The 18,131-nt window shown below is 32.5% G+C and overlaps 1 protein-coding gene across 1 annotated transcript in view; it reads right to left on the bottom strand.

The window, feature by feature from the left end:
* The window catches only part of LOC149423635 (neurotrimin-like), a 233,822-nt gene that overhangs the window by 191,170 nt on the left and 24,521 nt on the right, over window positions 1–18,131 (bottom strand). Inside the window, exon 2 of the mRNA XM_089632052.1 lies at window positions 4,515–5,114. Within this exon, the coding sequence (XP_089488178.1) occupies window positions 4,515–4,587 (73 nt within the window). The 5' untranslated portion in view covers window positions 4,588–5,114. The remainder of the gene's footprint in view (window positions 1–4,514; window positions 5,115–18,131) is intronic.

The raw sequence follows: 18,131 nt of genomic DNA on the forward strand, positions 1-18,131 counted from the left end.
ACGTGTTTTTAGTGATTCCAAATTATTATTTGAAACGTAACGTTTTATACGTTGCCATATAAGAGTGCTTCGCGAGGTCGGATCGTTTACAGTCTGCATTATTAACGCGACTCATGGCTAGGGTAAGGGTATAAATTACTCTTATGTAAATAAACAAAGCCCTTGCTCGCTCCCCTGGGGCAACCTCCCAGTACTCTCACTCAACGACCTGGAAGCCTAATAAACTGCAAGCTCACTAGTTAAGGGGTAGGTACTGTTTTGTTTTGTTAACTTTGGCTTAAGGTATGCGGTACACGTGGAAATTTTAATTAATAAAAAAGTACTCATTAGTATATCCTAACTTTGGATCATCCCTATTCAAACAGCTTTTACCTAAAAATGTTATCCCGAAATTTCATACACTTCAAAAAGTTTTCCTATTGCGAAATGAAAACGCCATTTTTTCTTTTTTTTTTAATTAAAGCTATTCTTCCAAGCTCCACAGCCCATAATGGCAGTGAAGCTAAGAGCTAATCACGTTGTGTCGAAAGAAGTTAGAACTGTACAGAGTAAAAATAATTGGCCAAAATGTATAACTTTCAAGGAAACTTAAGGAAGGTTGTTACGGAGAATTTGTCAATTAATAAAATTTCATTTTAGTTCATTTTCGAGTTCTGTGAAAGTCTTCTTTTTAAATTATGATCATGTGAGAAATGTAAAGATCCACAGATAACGCAAGGCTGATGTTGGTATAATGAGTAAGATTAAAGGATGCACAGATGGTTAAAGCGCGTAGAGCAAATGATTGAAGAAAGGAGTGTAAGGAGAATATATGACGCAAATGTGAATGATAGAAGAAATCGAGGACGCCCGAGATCACGGCATAGTTAAGTTAACCATATACTTGAGTACAGTCATTAGACGATGTATGAATTTAAATGAAGCAAGGAGTGTATGCCAATACCGAATCGTTAGGTTGTTCATCCTCTTTGCATACACCTGAGGAGACGAAGCGTGATGGTTAGTTAACTCGCGGAAAAATCTTTTTAAAAATCGTTAAAATTTTATCGAAAACAACATCATTTGTCTAGGGGTAAGGCTCTCGACCACGGAGGTTAAATCCAGGCGTTCGCAAGAAGAACGTTTTATTTGACAACTTATCATTTAAAAAAATAAATTGTGTGTACATATATATAGTGGAATATACTCTATGTATTGCCCTGGGCCAATAATTCAGAGTTGAAATGTTCTTCGAAATGGCTTGAGCCGTGTTTTTGTGACCAGATTTGAATAGCAAGGTACATCCCCAACTTTCTTTTACTCATCTCCTTCCCCGCCCACCACCTTTAGCCTCACGAAACAGCCAAAATGGGGATGCAAATGACTCCCGACGGTTTTTAGCAGGTGAGACTCTTATGCGGTATTCACTTTAAAAACTGTTATTAATATTTTTACAGGTAGAAATGCTTCTGTCTTTGTGAAACTCAGATGCCTTTATGAAGTTAACGTGGTTTACCTGAACGATAATTATAATAAATTGCTCTCTGAAAACTAATCCAATATTCTAAGAATTCATTTCGCCTAATCATTGTTTATTTATTGCCCGTACAGCGTTATCATTTTAGAAAATTTAGGAACACAATGTCTCCGACCAGGTTTCCACTTTACAAAACATCAACTTTGTATCCTCCGTCAGAAGTATAATTTTGCCAACTCATGATTATAACGCACGTAAAAAGGTTATTGCCTTTTGTTCGTAAAATGGTTTTAAAGGTATCTACGTCATGGTAGGTATTCCATCCGTTTGGGGTGACATTAAATCTATTCATATATTCATGAATTATTTAATTTGGGACTGTACAATATTTATGATATTACGTGAGTGGCTTATTTTTTCACATTTAATGTAGAAAGTAGAAACATTAAATACACACAGTGTATCAAAGAGGTTCAGTAAAATTACAATTATTCATGAAAATCTAAGAAAATAAACGCTTGTCGTTGATTATTTTAGGCCTTATAGATAAGTATTTTGGTCAATTTTACATGGTGTTTACTTAAAAGTAATATACATGTACATTTACAGAATCAGTGAATAAAAAGGTAGTCATAAAACTATATACTATAGGGATAACTTCACAACAAATTAAAAAAATATATGACGTATAAAAACGCGTAAAAAGTGTACTATAATAATATACCCATGTAAAAATAAATTTAGATAATAATATTATTTGGCTAATTTATATAGCGCCGTTTTCGTGAAAAATCACCTTAAGGGCGCTGATAAATAATCAAAAGAAAAAAAAAAGTATTTATTCTATCGTGATTTTCTTATAACTCTATAAAAATCGTAACAGGGATTATTCACTCACATTATCACATAATAAACGATCCCGTTTACGCACATTAGGTACGACATCAAGGTATGTAGCACTGTGTTATTTCCAAACCGTGTAAAAAGTTGCAGTGTATTAAAAAATGTCAAAATGGTAAGTAACCATTTCATTCAACTATCGACAATGTTTTTTAAATTGCCAAATTAATTTGTTTTATGTTTCTTTTGATTCACACGGAAGGGATATCAATTATGTATGGTAGAAAAAATTAAAAAACTTTTTTTTAACCACTTTTATTGTTTAGGTGCAACCAACATGTTTTGTAAGCAATGCTTACCTCTTCAGGGTTTACTTAAAACTATTATGTCATCATGTATTTAATGAGAAAAATGATTTTGACACAATATTGTTAAAACACGTGTAAAACCGGGTTCTTACTTCTAGTTACGACATTATAAAAGCGTCTGTTAGTTTAACAGTTTAAGTGTTATCTACACAATAAGTTATAGTCCTTACCGTGCATAAATTTGAGAGTGATCATTTCTTGTGTATTATGCGACAAGTTTGAGATTTACGAGTAGAGAGTTGCGAGTTGCGGGTTAGGGGTAGTACTCGTAGGTAGCAAGGCTGCGTGTGTCGTGATATGTAAAACGTCAAATGTGACAAAGCCTTGACGTACAACAGAGCGTCATTATTTCCCGATCCCACACGCGATTCGTTGGATATTTGTAGGTATTTGGTTTTATTATTATTGTTATAATCAGCAGATTTTGATTTTCATCGATGAAAATCAGTATTTTATTTATTATTTCGTATAATATTATTACGGCGGGGTGTTTCAAAATCTGGTCAAATTTATTACAAATATCAAATTATCAATTAGAAAATTTGGAAATTTTTAACGATTCTTGTTAAACAACGATCCTCGGTGCGTTTCAAAGTTTGATCAAATTATGACCAGCTGAAAAACAGAACGGTCATATTACAATGTTTGATATATTGTTATAATTATCTTATTTGTGGGTAATTTGGATTCCTCCTCAGGAAATTTAATTTTGGTCTTGTTAATATAATACAAAATTTTCCAACTGCCCGGGGGCTATAAAAATTCAGGTTAGATGAAAGCAGTGAGGGTGAATTAGAGAAAGGAAAGAAAACTGAAAGAGGTCCAAAAGTACCTGGCTAATCAGATCTTGTTAAAATATTGACAAATCCTTTTATCCTCACTTTCCTTTACTGTTTTCTAAGCTTCCTTTGCAGGAATACTACATGCCATATCCTCAGAAATAAACAGTGATCAAAACTATTTAAGCTCTTCTGAGAGTGTTGATTGGTTCAATAAAAATTATATAACGAAAAGAATTTTGTGTAAATTTCAGTCTCTTCCAAATAAATGAAGTTTCTCAACGTATCCAAAAATTAAAATGTGTTTTTGAAAGATGATAAAATCAGCTTATATTTTTAGAAATAGATATAATTTTTTTTAAATGAATATTTTTAAAGCACACATTAAAAGTTCCAAAAATTAATCATCGTGGGTTTTCGTCAAACACTAAATTAAAATTCATGTAACCAAAAAATAAATAAAATTGTTATATAAATAGAAAAAATTAGTTAGAAGAAATAAAATTGTTTATTATTATTATAAACATGACTGTTACCTCACTCATTCTCAATGCCACTCATTGTCGTTTCATATAAAAATGGTTTAAAAAAAAATCTCAACTTGCGGTCGGAACCTTTGGTTTCAAAGAGGTTCATATTTAAACTAATACCTAAAAACACAGTAATTACCAAAATTATCAAAAATCAGTTGAGTATGGGAAGTTATTAATTATCGCATTTTTTAATGTTATACCAAAAAAAAAAACTAAATAGTCCGAATTCTTGATAAAATCAGTTCCAATTTTGAAACTGAGACTTAAATTCAAAGCAAAGTCGATTTATGTAGGACGCACAGACAACAGCAACTGTCATTTTTTACTTTAGTAGTTTTTATTGTTCTTGTTCTATGTAGAATTCCTAATTATCAATAATAAAAATCAAAAATAAAATTTACTAGTTCAAATAATTTGAAAGCGTCTAATAACTATCACTAGTAAAAGATACTATAAACATTAATATTTTGATACTGAAAAAGGAAAACGGTGAATACAAAATGCACTAAATCAATTTAATAATAAAAAGTGAACTTACCAAAGGATGGGCTGAAAAGAGTCACTATAAAGAGTAGTACCGCTAATCTGACAATCAGCTCCATGGCGCCCATGCTGCAAGCGTCGCTTGTCAGAGTGTCACTTTAACTATTTTACTACATACTTTTATTACAACCATCGAGTGCGATACTAATTTTAGAATTGGCAATCGACCGCGGCCGAGGAGGGTTCACTGTCAAAAATGTCAGCGAAAACGCGCCGAATTCGACTATTTATGTCACGCCGAATTCCCCATTTACCATTTTAATTAACTTGCAGAATGATTTTTATTTTAAACTCCAAGAAGCCTTAGAAACTCACACTTCCAAACTAAACTGATGATAGTTTGAATATCTAGTGTAGTAATAAAGCCACACGAAACTTCGCAGTTTTTCAGTGCGGTAACGATTTTACAATTTAACTTCTGGGTTCATTTTTCACAGTGAATTCGGTTCGTCACGAGAAGTTTGGTTTATTATCCTTGTTCGATTCGGCCGCTCGGGTCTTTTCGCCACTTTTGAATCGCGTGCCGGCTTAGGAAAATGCGGTGGAGTCGGTACAGTAAATGCAGGGTGCGTGCTCGGCCAATCACGGCCCGGCTCTGAAACAAAATAAGGCACAATTATTTTGCGATTAGCGGCAGGGTTCAGAGTACATACATACATTCAGAAATGGCCATATAATACGACGTTACGGCCCAAGACATGTTTTGTGTTTGTATAAACATCTACTGTGTGTATCACATCGTGATACCGTATTCGTAAATTATAATATTATTCAACATGACATGGGTTTCGCTTTGTTTATTACCACACACAATAGATACTGAGTTTAAATGTTTATTTTATTTATTTTTGGTTCACTTACGCAAGTTTGATTACGTATATCAATTTAATTATCTTTATATTATTTCTTTGAGTATTATAGATAGAGAAGTCTTCACTAACAATAACTAGTTTTGAAAACTCATTTACTCAGATTGAGTATAAAATTAAAATGTGGAGAGAAACGTTCGAAACTCCATCATTGGTATCTAAACACAACTTAAAAGCTGTTTTTAAATGCTTTTCATCTTTATTAGCCTCATTATAGAGCGAGACTCTGAACTATTTTCATCTCCCTTACGAACTGAATTTATTATGTATACTATATCAAAAGATAATAGAATTAGAATTCTAATATCTTATATAATTCTAACTCATATTCTAACATCTTTTATTATAACTGTAGGATATTGAAGATTTAAATAAATCTAAAAAAATACGTGATGATTTTATACGGATTTTAAGAATGTATTGCCGGTCTATATATTACAGGAATCACTAGTCAGTGTCTTCATTCTTTTTTCTTTTTTTTTTTTTTTTTTTTTTTTTTTTTTATAAATTTAATTTAGATTAAATTTGATAATATTATTATTAAGTTCTGCAAGTGTTTTAGTTTTTTATTATTGTGACAGCTGTTTCGGCTTACAAGGCCATTTTCAAACTGTGGTTAGTCCACATTGAGACGACGTTTTTATACTATTTCAAATGTAAATTTTGAAGGTGCATACATTGATTTATTACTGGTTACACCGATGACATGATCTATTGTTGGTTAAACCAATCTATGTTTTCCCCTCAGTAAATGGTAATGGGTTCTTAATTATTTACTAATGACTTTATTGCTATGAATTATTTGGGTGCATTATACTGCTTGGGTTTTGTGAAAATACTAAGAAGTGGTGAGTAAATTATTTTCCGTACTTTATTAATTAGTGTTAAATTTGGGTCATTCGTTCGTTTATTGATTTCTAATTGTTCAAGTAAATTTAATCTAATGCCCTTTTTTTCTATATGCAATGGTTTAGGACCCTTGTTGTTAAGTGGGGTATGATTATTCACCAAGAGATGTTCTGCGAATTTTGAGGATGTGTTTTTATTATTATAACATCGTATATGTTCTTGGAATCTAGTTGAGATCTTCATTCTTTGATCAAAACATGTTTATTCATTTATTGAGCTCAGCAGGATATACATGATGTGAGTGGTTGTAATTGGATGTTGTAACACTAAGTAATTGCGGAATACAGAAAATAATAATGTGATTAAGATTTTTTTTGAGGCAGGGATATAAGTATGTATGGCTCCAAGTGCACAATAATCTATGTGGCATTCACAATATTTCGAGATTGTTATTATAAAAATGAAAATATTGTTTTTGATATCATTATTTAAAAATAAAGATTACAGCTGTTTCGCCCTCCGAATGCATTATCAAACTGTTTGATAATGCCTTCAGAGGGCAAAACAGCTGTCACGACTGGTAATAATTATACAACAGAATTTGTTTAAAAATAAACTGTTATTTGTAATTTTAACAAAAATGTCCTTGAATATATAAAAGAAATACAAAAAATAGGAATATTTAATTCACATCAAATCCGAATGCTTAGAGTACATTGCACCAGAGTTGCAGATAAACACACAATCTAAATTAGTATTTTTGATGATTGTAATCTCTATTTTTGAGCTTTCAACCTTGAAATTAATAAATTACCGTTACCTACAAAGGCGCATAAAAATATTCCTAGTTTCCTGGTAGGGAGGTTTCAAAAACAAAACACTTGTAATTTATTAGTTCAGAACGAGCCTCATTAGCGCGTCAGCCTGAGAAACATCAAACAACCCCAACAGCAACGGTAGTTGTACCTCTCTCGTCTCGACCACGGTTCAGCGGAGCCCGACTTTGAAGTATTTCACAATCGTTTATCCGCAAGCGCCGCAGGAGAAGTTATTTGCGGAATTAACTCAAATATTCCCCGACAGGGGGCGGGGGTTTGGAACTTGGGTAACTGCGTGAAGGTGAAGGGGTGGGGTTGGGAGATTCTATAAAGCTCGTTTAATTTAGTATAGCACAGAAACAGTTTATTAACACTTGCATTTATTAAGAACTGCATGGTAGGATATATGTTTTAAGGCAAAGATAAGAACGATTCTTCGAATTGCTTGACATTATAAGGGAGGTTTTATTTTGTTTCATATGTTAATAGCGCACAAGTGTTACAGTTGCTTGAAGCCAGTGAAATTATGGCATCCTCAAATGCTGTATATTTTGAGGCTGAAGTAAGTGGAGAGGTAAAGGATATTTGAACGATGAATGTTGAGAAGTACCTGGCTATTCAGACCTGGTGATTTAATATGTCTTAAAGCATTTCAAGCAAGGAAATCGTAATATTTTTCACAAGGGGATACTTCTTGAATACACGGCAAATACACTATTAATTAAGGCACTTATTGAGCAACACATTTCAAAAATATTCTAAACAAGATTAAAAGCAAAACTTCGCATGTTCTAAACTCCTACAGATGATGTAACTCCAACATTAAAAAATATATATTTTCAAGGGTTTTACATGATTTGCAGTGTATCTCTTCAAAACTTCAAACTGCTGAGTTATTTGGGTTTCCCAGTCATGAGACTCATTGTGTTTGTTCATTGATTCGGTCACCACACAATAATAAGGGTAGCTTGTCATTTTGAGGTTTAACTGTGATGTAACTGAGGGGTGACCGTGAGGTAAATGCGGGGGCATCGGGTTGTGTGATGTCTTTCCAATAAATACACAATAAGGCCTTCTTCGCGAAACCCCAAAAACGGCCAGCTAATATATCCTTTAGAGATGTTCAAATGGGGATGGCATCAAAAGTCAATTGATAAATAGATATAATAAAACTTACCTTTATGAAAACGTAAAATCTTTTGTATTTATGTAAGAAAGAATAAATTGTTGTACAATAAGTTGTATACAAATTCAAAGGAATATAAAACTATGGCGATCTCAAATAGCAACCTTCACGTAATTATGAAACGCAAATATATATTATGTAGTATATTTTCGAAAATTTTGGAAATTCAATGAGAAACTTTTAGATGTCTTAGTCATTCTCTTTATACAGGATATTTAGTAAACAAATTCACTTATAAATCGACGTAATATCTACAAGTTTAGTTTTTACTTAAAATTACTGAGAATAGGTACCTACATCAAACACCATAAAAAATCACAACCAAGGTAAATATTTCAGTTAACATGTTAATTAATTTCATTATTTCTTGTTAGATTATGTCCAAATTTTGTTAGATCTCAAGCCATCAACATAAATAAAATATAAAGTTTCATATATTGACCTTGTGAATTGACCTTTTTGCCCTCACCTTGTCCTTGAGCAGTCTTCACGGTCAAGCTACTTAGTTGATAAGCTTACTTTTAATGTCTGTGAATTTAGCTGAAAAAGCTTTTTTCGGTTATGGATGTTATTTAAAAACCGCAAAATAAATGAGTTTATGGTTAGTTTCAGACCGTCTTCATTCTGTACGAATTTGTTCGTGGTAATATAAAATAATAATTTACTTAATGATCAAATTAGGTAAATATCATGAAATGTTCTGGCGTTCGCAGGAAAATTTGTGATGTTTTCAAATTTCATTAAGAACGTAAAATGTATTCAATACATTGATTATTTATGCAGTTACGAGTACCTACATACATCTCTTTTATTAATTTCCAAAAAAATCTCAGTAACTCGTTCAAATAAGTTTTTTCTACGACATTGCCACAAATGAGTTTTACTGAACGGAGCTACGGAAAACACTATTGCATCTCAATGCGGTATCCCGAAGTAAATACAGTAGTAAGGTAGGAAAGTGTTTATTTTTTATATAACTTGGTGCTGGTTTTAAAATATAATTATTGGTTATATCCTAACCTGTGTTTGTTTATTTATGATTAAATACATTTTGAATACAGAAATTAGGTCAACATTACGCAGTGAATAATAATATAATATTATTGGACGTTTAATTTGGTTAACATAACTTTATAGCCTTACTAAAGAAAAATCACCTCAGAACCGTTAAACGGTGTTTTTTTATACATCGTGCAAATATCGTAAACTTTCTTTTTAGAATTATTACCAATAAAAATGAATAGCTACATTCCAATTTTTAGATCCATTTAGCCAACGACTTTGTTGGGTTGTCATGTGTGATTTAAATAATGTTTTCAATAATAATTTCTATTCCGATAACCAACTCAATATATTTAATATCGTTTGTGTTATTTTTGGGAGGTTTAATTCATAAATGATGTCATATTGTGAATAATATATCCGATGATTATCGGTAAAAGCCAAGTTGTCTCCTGGTAATTATTTTGTAATTGATTTTTACCGCATGAATTTAATAAAACTTCCACGGAAGTCATATTGTTAAACATAATGAACACTTTATGCATGTGTAGGTTAATACAAAGATAAAAAACAACGTTTATATTTTTGACAAAATGAAATTTTTTTGGTTATTCTCTGGGAATTGTTATTATAATATTTGATCATTTTTAATTGTATGAACGAGATAAACAGTAAAGTAATAGTTATTTTGCAAAAACTTTTAATTAATTAATCAATTTTAATTTAATTTATTTAATTTAATGAATTTTTCATTCCTCGAGATTTTTCAATGTTTTGATTAAAAATGTATATATCTTTTTTCATACTAATCAATAAGTTTGGAAAATAAAGAATTATATATGGAAAATTAGGAATAACATATGGAAAATTAGGAATTATATATGTATTTAATTTCTTATTTCAAAGGAAAAGCAAGAAAATGGTTGACATCAAGAAACGCTTATGAATCCATTATTATTTACATGGCCAAAGAATAAAAATTCGTATTTCATCGATTTACATTTTATTCAACGCAAAGCATACATAATCGTGTATTTAATTCCACTGTCGTACGCATAAACTGGATATTTCAAAGAGTCCAATTGTTTTCATAAAATACTGTGCTCAGTTACTTAGAAACGCATACAATCTCGTTAGAGAAAAGTATTTTTTACTTTGGCTTAACTGGAGTTCGAAAAGCATCACTTTTTATCCCTTTCAGACCCCGTTTTGTCCAACAAGAAATCTGACGACCCTTCCTGCTCACCCTTAGCTTCAGAAACGGTACCAATTTAATTTAGTGGCGTTTACTACCGAGCAGAACCATAAAAACTTTTGTCAGAATAAATAAATTCACGACGAATAGTTAGTTATTCCAATCCTTTCCTCAAATGTTCAAAATGTTTCCTTAAAAGAAAAAAGTAAAAAATTAGGATCTTAATTTAACACGTGCATATGATCAGGACGTGAGATTTTTTCATTGGCTGTAAAATTATAAGAATTTTATGACATTAAAAATTATTTTTAAAACATTTCATATTTAATATACCAGGAGATCATAAAGTGACCCTAATGAAAGAATGTCACTTACCAATGAATAATACAATACAAATAACCCTGATTAATTCAGGACAATATGTATTTATTGAGTCAATTAAATTACTCTACTGCTCTCTTGTGAGATCGCACCTAGAATATGCACCTCCTTCATGGTCTCCGATTTATACCTGTAACTTACACCGCTTGGAGAAAGTACAAAGAAAATTTCTTCGATACGTTCAATTCAAATTGAGACAGCCTGTAATTGATATCTGCTACAAAATATTAATGTATGGTCTAAATCTACCACTTCTTTCTACCCGGCGAACTATTAATGACATTCTTATACTTTTTAAATTACTGAACAATCTCATAGACTGCCCTCAAATATTAAGGGTTATAAATTTTCGTGTCCCTGTTAAATCAACTCGACTCCACCACCTTTTCCACAGTGACAATCATAGCACTAACTATTTGTATCATTCACCGTTGGCGCGTTTTCACCGCACTGCCAACACGTATACAGACCTTTTTGATATTTTCAAAACCTCACCGTCTTGCATCAAGGCAAAAATACTTGGTTGTGAATTTAACTGATATGTTTTTTGAAATGTTAAATGTCTGTTTGTACTGCATCATACTGACATGTTCTTCTTTATGTGTAACATAATATGTATGGTGTTCTTATACGTATATGTATATACATATAGGTATGTGAAATGTATATGTATATCCTATATAAACTGCTTGCTTCAGATGTCTTATAGTTTTGGCTAACGGATGTATTATTTTAAAGAAAAACGATATTTTTAACTGTCAAGTCTTTGACAGCCCTAAATTGTTGAAGCTACTTTGCCATACAAGCCGGCCATAGTGGCCAAGTGGAGATAAATTTGATTGTAACAATAAACTCACTACTATTTGCGCTATTATAATATTTGCTAGATTATATCTGTTGGCAAGTCACCTTTTTTGTATATTTTATCCTGTTTAAATGATGTGCTTTCTATTATTGTAGCATTCTATGCCTTAAGAAAATTTCAGCAGTATCACATTCAATGTCGTTTTGTATACATATTGTTGTGTTCTTAAATGTAATACTAATATTTGCCTTTGTACCACTGTGTAGTGTGTACTAATAATCTCATGTATCACATTATTGTAAAATCCTTTTATGGCGTGTAATAAATAAATAAATAAATTTATCATCGTTGGTTGGAGACGAAATTATTATGAATCCATACATTATTCATTTATCCATAATATTTTATCCCTTGGTTATTATGAGCTCCTCACTGGCTTCAGAATTAATAGAACTGCCCTAATTTGCATATCATTTTGATGGCTTGGAGGTAACCAAATGACAACCCATTTTGGCACCAGCGGCTAAGCTAAGAACGCGAGAAATTTGCACCATTATAAAAAGGGGCGGCTGTTTGTAAGAGCATTTCATTATCGAATACTAAAATACCATAACTGCAGTATGAACAGTTTTTCTTCAGGGCATAATCAGGTAATCCGGCGGAGATCTTTGTAGGAGACGGACAGACCGATCACCATGCAAATTCTTGATGGGACTGTCAGTTGACAGGTGAAATACTCTCCGGTAAAATTTGTATCTGCTCGAATTTAGATTCCTACAATGAAAACATGATTTTATGCAATATGTTTTATTTTTTTTAATTTTGGCCTAGTCTTTAAGCAGTTGTTTCGTCCATTATTATTATTGTAACCACTATGCCTAATAAATGTAGAGTCGTTTAACTAAAATGAGAGTATTTTAATAGGGCCCTGAAGGAGTAACCATCTATTATATAAACCAGGGCGGGTAAGCGGTGGGTAACCTCCAGTATGCCTCCAGTATTTACCGCAGTGTGAGTTATCTGCGGTCTGTCAGATACATGTTTATTCACAAATCACTGAAAAGTGCTCATGTTATTTTGTTTGCCTCACCTTTTAGAGCACTTTTCCATATTTCACTACACTTTGAAGCTCCTGGTTGAACTATATTTTATCCTAGATAAGATGATGATTTCATTTAAATGAAGTTTGGCGAGGTGGGTTTTATAAAAAAAAATTGCAAATTATCCGACATTATTTTGGTGTAGTTCGAATTTTTAATTTCACAGTAGATTTGCATTAACGATACGTTTTCGCTCGCTCCTTGATAATTTCTAAATTAACATTTTATCCACATGCAATGTAAAAAAATTCTACCCCTTTGATAATATGTGCAGTTAAACACGTATTCCAGTGGTTTTATCGTTCGTGCACCTGTTATTTTATTTTACTGGTGCACTATCCAATATTGAAGTTCCATGAACATTTTTTAATTATATTGTTTTGAAATGTTGCATTGCAATATTAGCAAATAAATAACGAAACAACTAACGTCACGCTATTAATTATTCCGCAAGGCTCAAATGGTGTAACGCCACACAAATTTGTCTTTGTGTATCACTCGTCGCTTGATTTAGGTTCTTAGGTACCTATCTATCTTTCCTGTTATTCCTTACTCACGAACCGACCGATAGTATATTTGTGCGATGGTATTATTTTTAGATATCTTAGTCGTGAGTCAGTCATGTAGTCACATAGGTACGCCTCAGGAATTTGATTTCATCTACCTTCCCTTAGTCTATTTTCATTATTTCTCTATCACAGTCCGTTTGATAGATCCCTTTATCTTAACTAAAGGATTACAATCTTAAAAGCATAGGCTGTTTTTGTTCTACCGGTATTTCAAAGGAAGTTGCTCAGAGAAGTTAGCATCAATGATTCCCTTGGCACCGGTGCGTAGGCGGAAACTCACCAACCGCATTTACACAGGAGAACGGGTTGCGTTCTAGAGTTCAACAGCTCGGCTGTGTAACGATTTGCTGGCATCTGTGTTTCCTCCCTCCTACGGCACGGGTCTCTTCAAGACACATGTTTACTCCTCCCTCGCATCAAAAAGACCCTACACGCAGCATCCTCAAAGATGAAATAGCCCCTGAGGGAAATTATTCTCATGACCTCCTGTTTTGAGTTTATGTCAAAAGAAAACTGTTCCAGCCTTCACCATAAGAAATCAGGAATGGTACCAGAACTCCAATATGGACTTCTCGCTTTGTTTCTCTTAGAAATCTTGTTTTACCAACTACTGTATTCGTCTTCAAATGAACGTATTTCCTCCCTTCGCCATTATGTTAATCCTTCAGTACTTTCATCACGTTTGTTCAGTCTGCAATGTTTTCTGTGTATTGGAAATTCGTTATATACATCTCATTTTTTTTAATTTTACCTAAAAAAAATACTGTTTTAGAAACTAAATAAAATTATCAACCCGGTATATGCATTAGAAATAAATATTACTTTTTCTAAATAATAAATATTACTTTTTCTAAATAATAAAATTTTGGTATCAAACATGAAAAATGTTGTCAAAAACGCTAACCAAATTGTTTACTTACATTCGTTTTGTTTGGGGAATTTGTAAGAAAACTGTACCTTCACTTTTATCTCATTCATATAATAAAAACAGAAATAATTTTTAAAGTTAAGCCGATTGTTATGATAGCGGCGCAAAACATAAATTTATCATTTAATCTATTTTTAAGATTTTATTAATAGATTCCAGTATAAAGATAAAAATACTTTTGTAAAATATGGACGTCCGGTCATATATATATATGGAGGGGTTAATGTCCTTATTAATTTACTTACCAATATCAAGCAACGATTACGTCCAAGAATTCAAGTAACCAAATATACTATTTAGGTATACATCTTTACAGTAATGGTCCGAGTTTTAAATCGACTTTCTTACATTTAGTTTGTCTGTAAATTTGTTTGGACGTTCCGTTTCCGTTTCAAGATGGTGGTCGTTTGAATGGTTTAGAAAGGATTTTGTTTAAATTTGAAATCGTCGCATTTATAAGCAATATGGTCTTCACTGTTCACAGAACTCTAGTATAATACTATTATTAGATACGTTTAGCAATAAGTTTTAGATCTAAATAATATGATCCCAGTTAGTAATACCATAAGCAGCTACGAAAGTACCCGACGAATCGAGTCACTCGCACGCCATGCGCCACAGAGAAATGCAATCTTGGGGTCCCCATGTTTATCATTGTTGATTACATCCTGCGCATTGATGGTCCTCTGCGCATCTCTGCACCGTTCTGAGCTCCGGATAGCGGTTTACTCATGAATACGTAATGCGACAATTATTGCTGCTTGCATCTCGACTCTTATGATGTTCTGCAGTCGAGGCATGCATGGGGAGAGCAATATAGGATGAATGGAGGCTGCGCAACTTTAAGACTCGGCTATGAATAGAAACGACTAAATCGTAATATTGCCTAGGCTAGGCATTTGTATCCGACGGGCCGTGTCGGGCGCTGTGAAATATGGAATATTGCCCGAATGGAACTACACTTCTCCTGTACATAGCTATGACATTTAAAAAGCGGAAAGAACATAGTACAATATCTGAATACATGTGATAAAGTAAGGCCTAAGTATGGAAGAATATATTTTTTATTAAATTGTCAAATTTTTCTATGCCGATAACCTAAATTAAATCCATGGTACCAGAAAATATAATTGTTATTTCTATTCAAGGTCAAATACACTAGGACGGAACCTTAGTAAGATCCCTATTTCTAGTCCAGTTCATAATATACTTGTATGGAACCTTAGAAAAATCCCCACTATCTCAAATGTCATTTATCACCATGCCGTACATTTTACATGAAATGGTTGAACACGAGACTCATAAGTCTGACACGCTCCTGATACAAAGACGAAAATAAATAGTTTTAACTAGTTAAGTGAAAATAAAATCTAAAAGTACAAAGAAAACAACACGTGTTCTCTTAAAAATGTGGACGTTTTTTCATTATTAAATTTTTCTTGTTTTTTCCAGATCTCGGGGAAGGTGGTGCAATCACACGAGTTCCACATGAATCATTAAATATATTAAAGTAAAAATAAATATATTGTAAGGTAATAAATTTAAAAGAATGAGATATAAGTGAAAAAAAAATAATAATACGGAAAAATTAGAAAATTAAAATAAATATAAACTTTTAGACATCTATGATATCAGGAATTGGTCCCATCACTTGTAAATGGGACCCTGCCATAATTCCAGTGCTGCCGTCACAAGAGAATCCGGGAGCGCTCCCTTCTTCAAGAATTTTAGTGGCAATGCAGACCAAGACAACACAAAAAGCATTCGGTAACAGTTGTTGTATGTTTCTTCCATCCTTTGTAGAGTCGCTTTATTAAAGTTAAAACTTTGAAAACTAGTATAGTTTTTTAAATTTTTCGTGTTGCTGAGGATCTATTTTATTCTTTGTTGAAGTGAAACTTCTTTACGCGCGTCATGCAATTTCTAGGACCGGAGTAAAACCGACTCATGACCGAAACGAAAATGCGGGTACCCCCACCACCGATTAAAGTTCATTTGATCTAGTCAAAGTTTTGAAGTAACATATAAATGCTTCTTAGCTCATCTCGACAACTGGCGTTGGTGGTGTAATGGTCAGCATAGTTGACTTCCAAGCAGTTGATCCGAGTTCGATTCTCGGCCATCGCACATTATTTTTTTGTTTTTAACGCCTTTTTCATTCAATATCTTATTTTTTAGTAGGTCAGAACATTTTTTAAAAGAAAATAATATTGCAAAATAATAAAAACACTTATCTCACTGTGATAAAACATTACTCCGCTAGAGCGCGCTTTGCGTTATTGTGTTGGATTAAAATTATTATCTAATCCGTATATTATGATAATTGTATTACATTTATTTAATTAATTTATTTATTTTGATAATATGTAATAATTTACAGAAAAAAAAATTAAAACTATCTCCCTCTGATAAAATATCCGTTCGCTAGAGCGCACTACGCGATCTTGTGTGGGATTCTATTTCTGTACATTGTACATTATTTTTAAAAATATATTATATTTTGGGTGTGATGTAGGTAACATTATAAAACATAACAAGCTCTCATATTTTCAGAACCTACATAATATAATCAATTTATGCGGCTTTGCTTACAGTTGGTGCTCAGCGTGGTTGGCTTTCAATCAGTTAAGCGAGGTTCGATTCTCGGCTGTGGCATTTTTGAAGTGAAACCTTGTTGAGGTGGGGGAGCCGCTCAAGAACGTTCTCTCTCTTCTCTTCTTTCCTCTCTCTCAGACACCAGCGAACTGCGCCACGCCAAGCATCAGCTGAAACTAGAAGTTTCACTTCTGTCTTGCGTAGGCTTGACGCACCCACTTTTTTTTTTTAGTTCGTGTAGTTCTTGAAAAATTTAATTTAAAATAAAAATATCTTAAACATTCATATTTGTGAGAACACTATAATAAGCCATCGAGATTTTGAAGTATTTCACCGATATTACTGTTTCAAATTTTCTACTTGAAAGTTTAACTATTTTTATGCTTTCATACCAGCATTGAAATACTCGAAAAAAATTCTCCCAGACCTGCCTACTCCAATCCCTCTAGAATCTCTAGAGAGGTGAGTTTATTTAAATCTTATTTTCACTAATGGTTATCGGAAACAACGAACCTTTAAAAGTTTGATCCAGAAACTAGAACTTTCTATTAATAAAGCTCCCTCGGGCGCTGAACAAAGTAAGAATATAAACGTTGGCTGTAAAATAAAAGAGTGTTTATCCGAAATCTCAGCAAGGTAATTATAAACGAAAAGGGTTGAATCGAAATTCTAAGAAAGAAATAAACTTTAAGTTATTTTAATGGCTTTGTCTATTCAATGTTATTTTGTGAGTACAACAAAAATTCATTATTTGAATAATAATTATCGTATTATACATTTTTTTTATCTTTTAACTCTCAAAATTGCTTTGTTTTATTTAATTCAATTTATTCTGTAACAAATTTTGAGCGAGAAATTGTTTCCTAACTAATCCGACGCTAAAAATGATACAACCGAAAAATTGCAAGAACCCATAAATATTAAACATATAGATTTTGCTTTACTTTACAAAATTTAGATGTAGTACAAATAATTTATACTTAGTATAAAATTTGAACCTTGGAAATAGTTGTAAATAGTAGTAAAAAAATTTAAAACTAATACTTTTCGAATGTGCCACGATACGGAACAGTCATAAAACGATTGAAGCAAATAAGACATTTTAGGAAATTACAACGAACAGATCAGTAAGATCAGTTCAAAGAAAACTCACTGTGAAAAAAAAAACACAAAATGGGATGCCAGCGAGGTGATGGTGTCTAATGTCTGATATCGAAGTTCAACACTTTTGTCAACAAATCTATGTAAGTTTAGCTTACAACGTCGATTCCAACTCACGCAAGGATCCTTTAGACTCTAAAGTTTAGAGTTTCCA

This window comes from Hesperophylax consimilis, chromosome 5, assembly GCF_061612785.1.
Source record: "Hesperophylax consimilis isolate HC1 chromosome 5, BYU_Hcon_1.0, whole genome shotgun sequence".
NCBI lineage: Eukaryota > Metazoa > Arthropoda > Insecta > Trichoptera > Limnephilidae > Hesperophylax > Hesperophylax consimilis.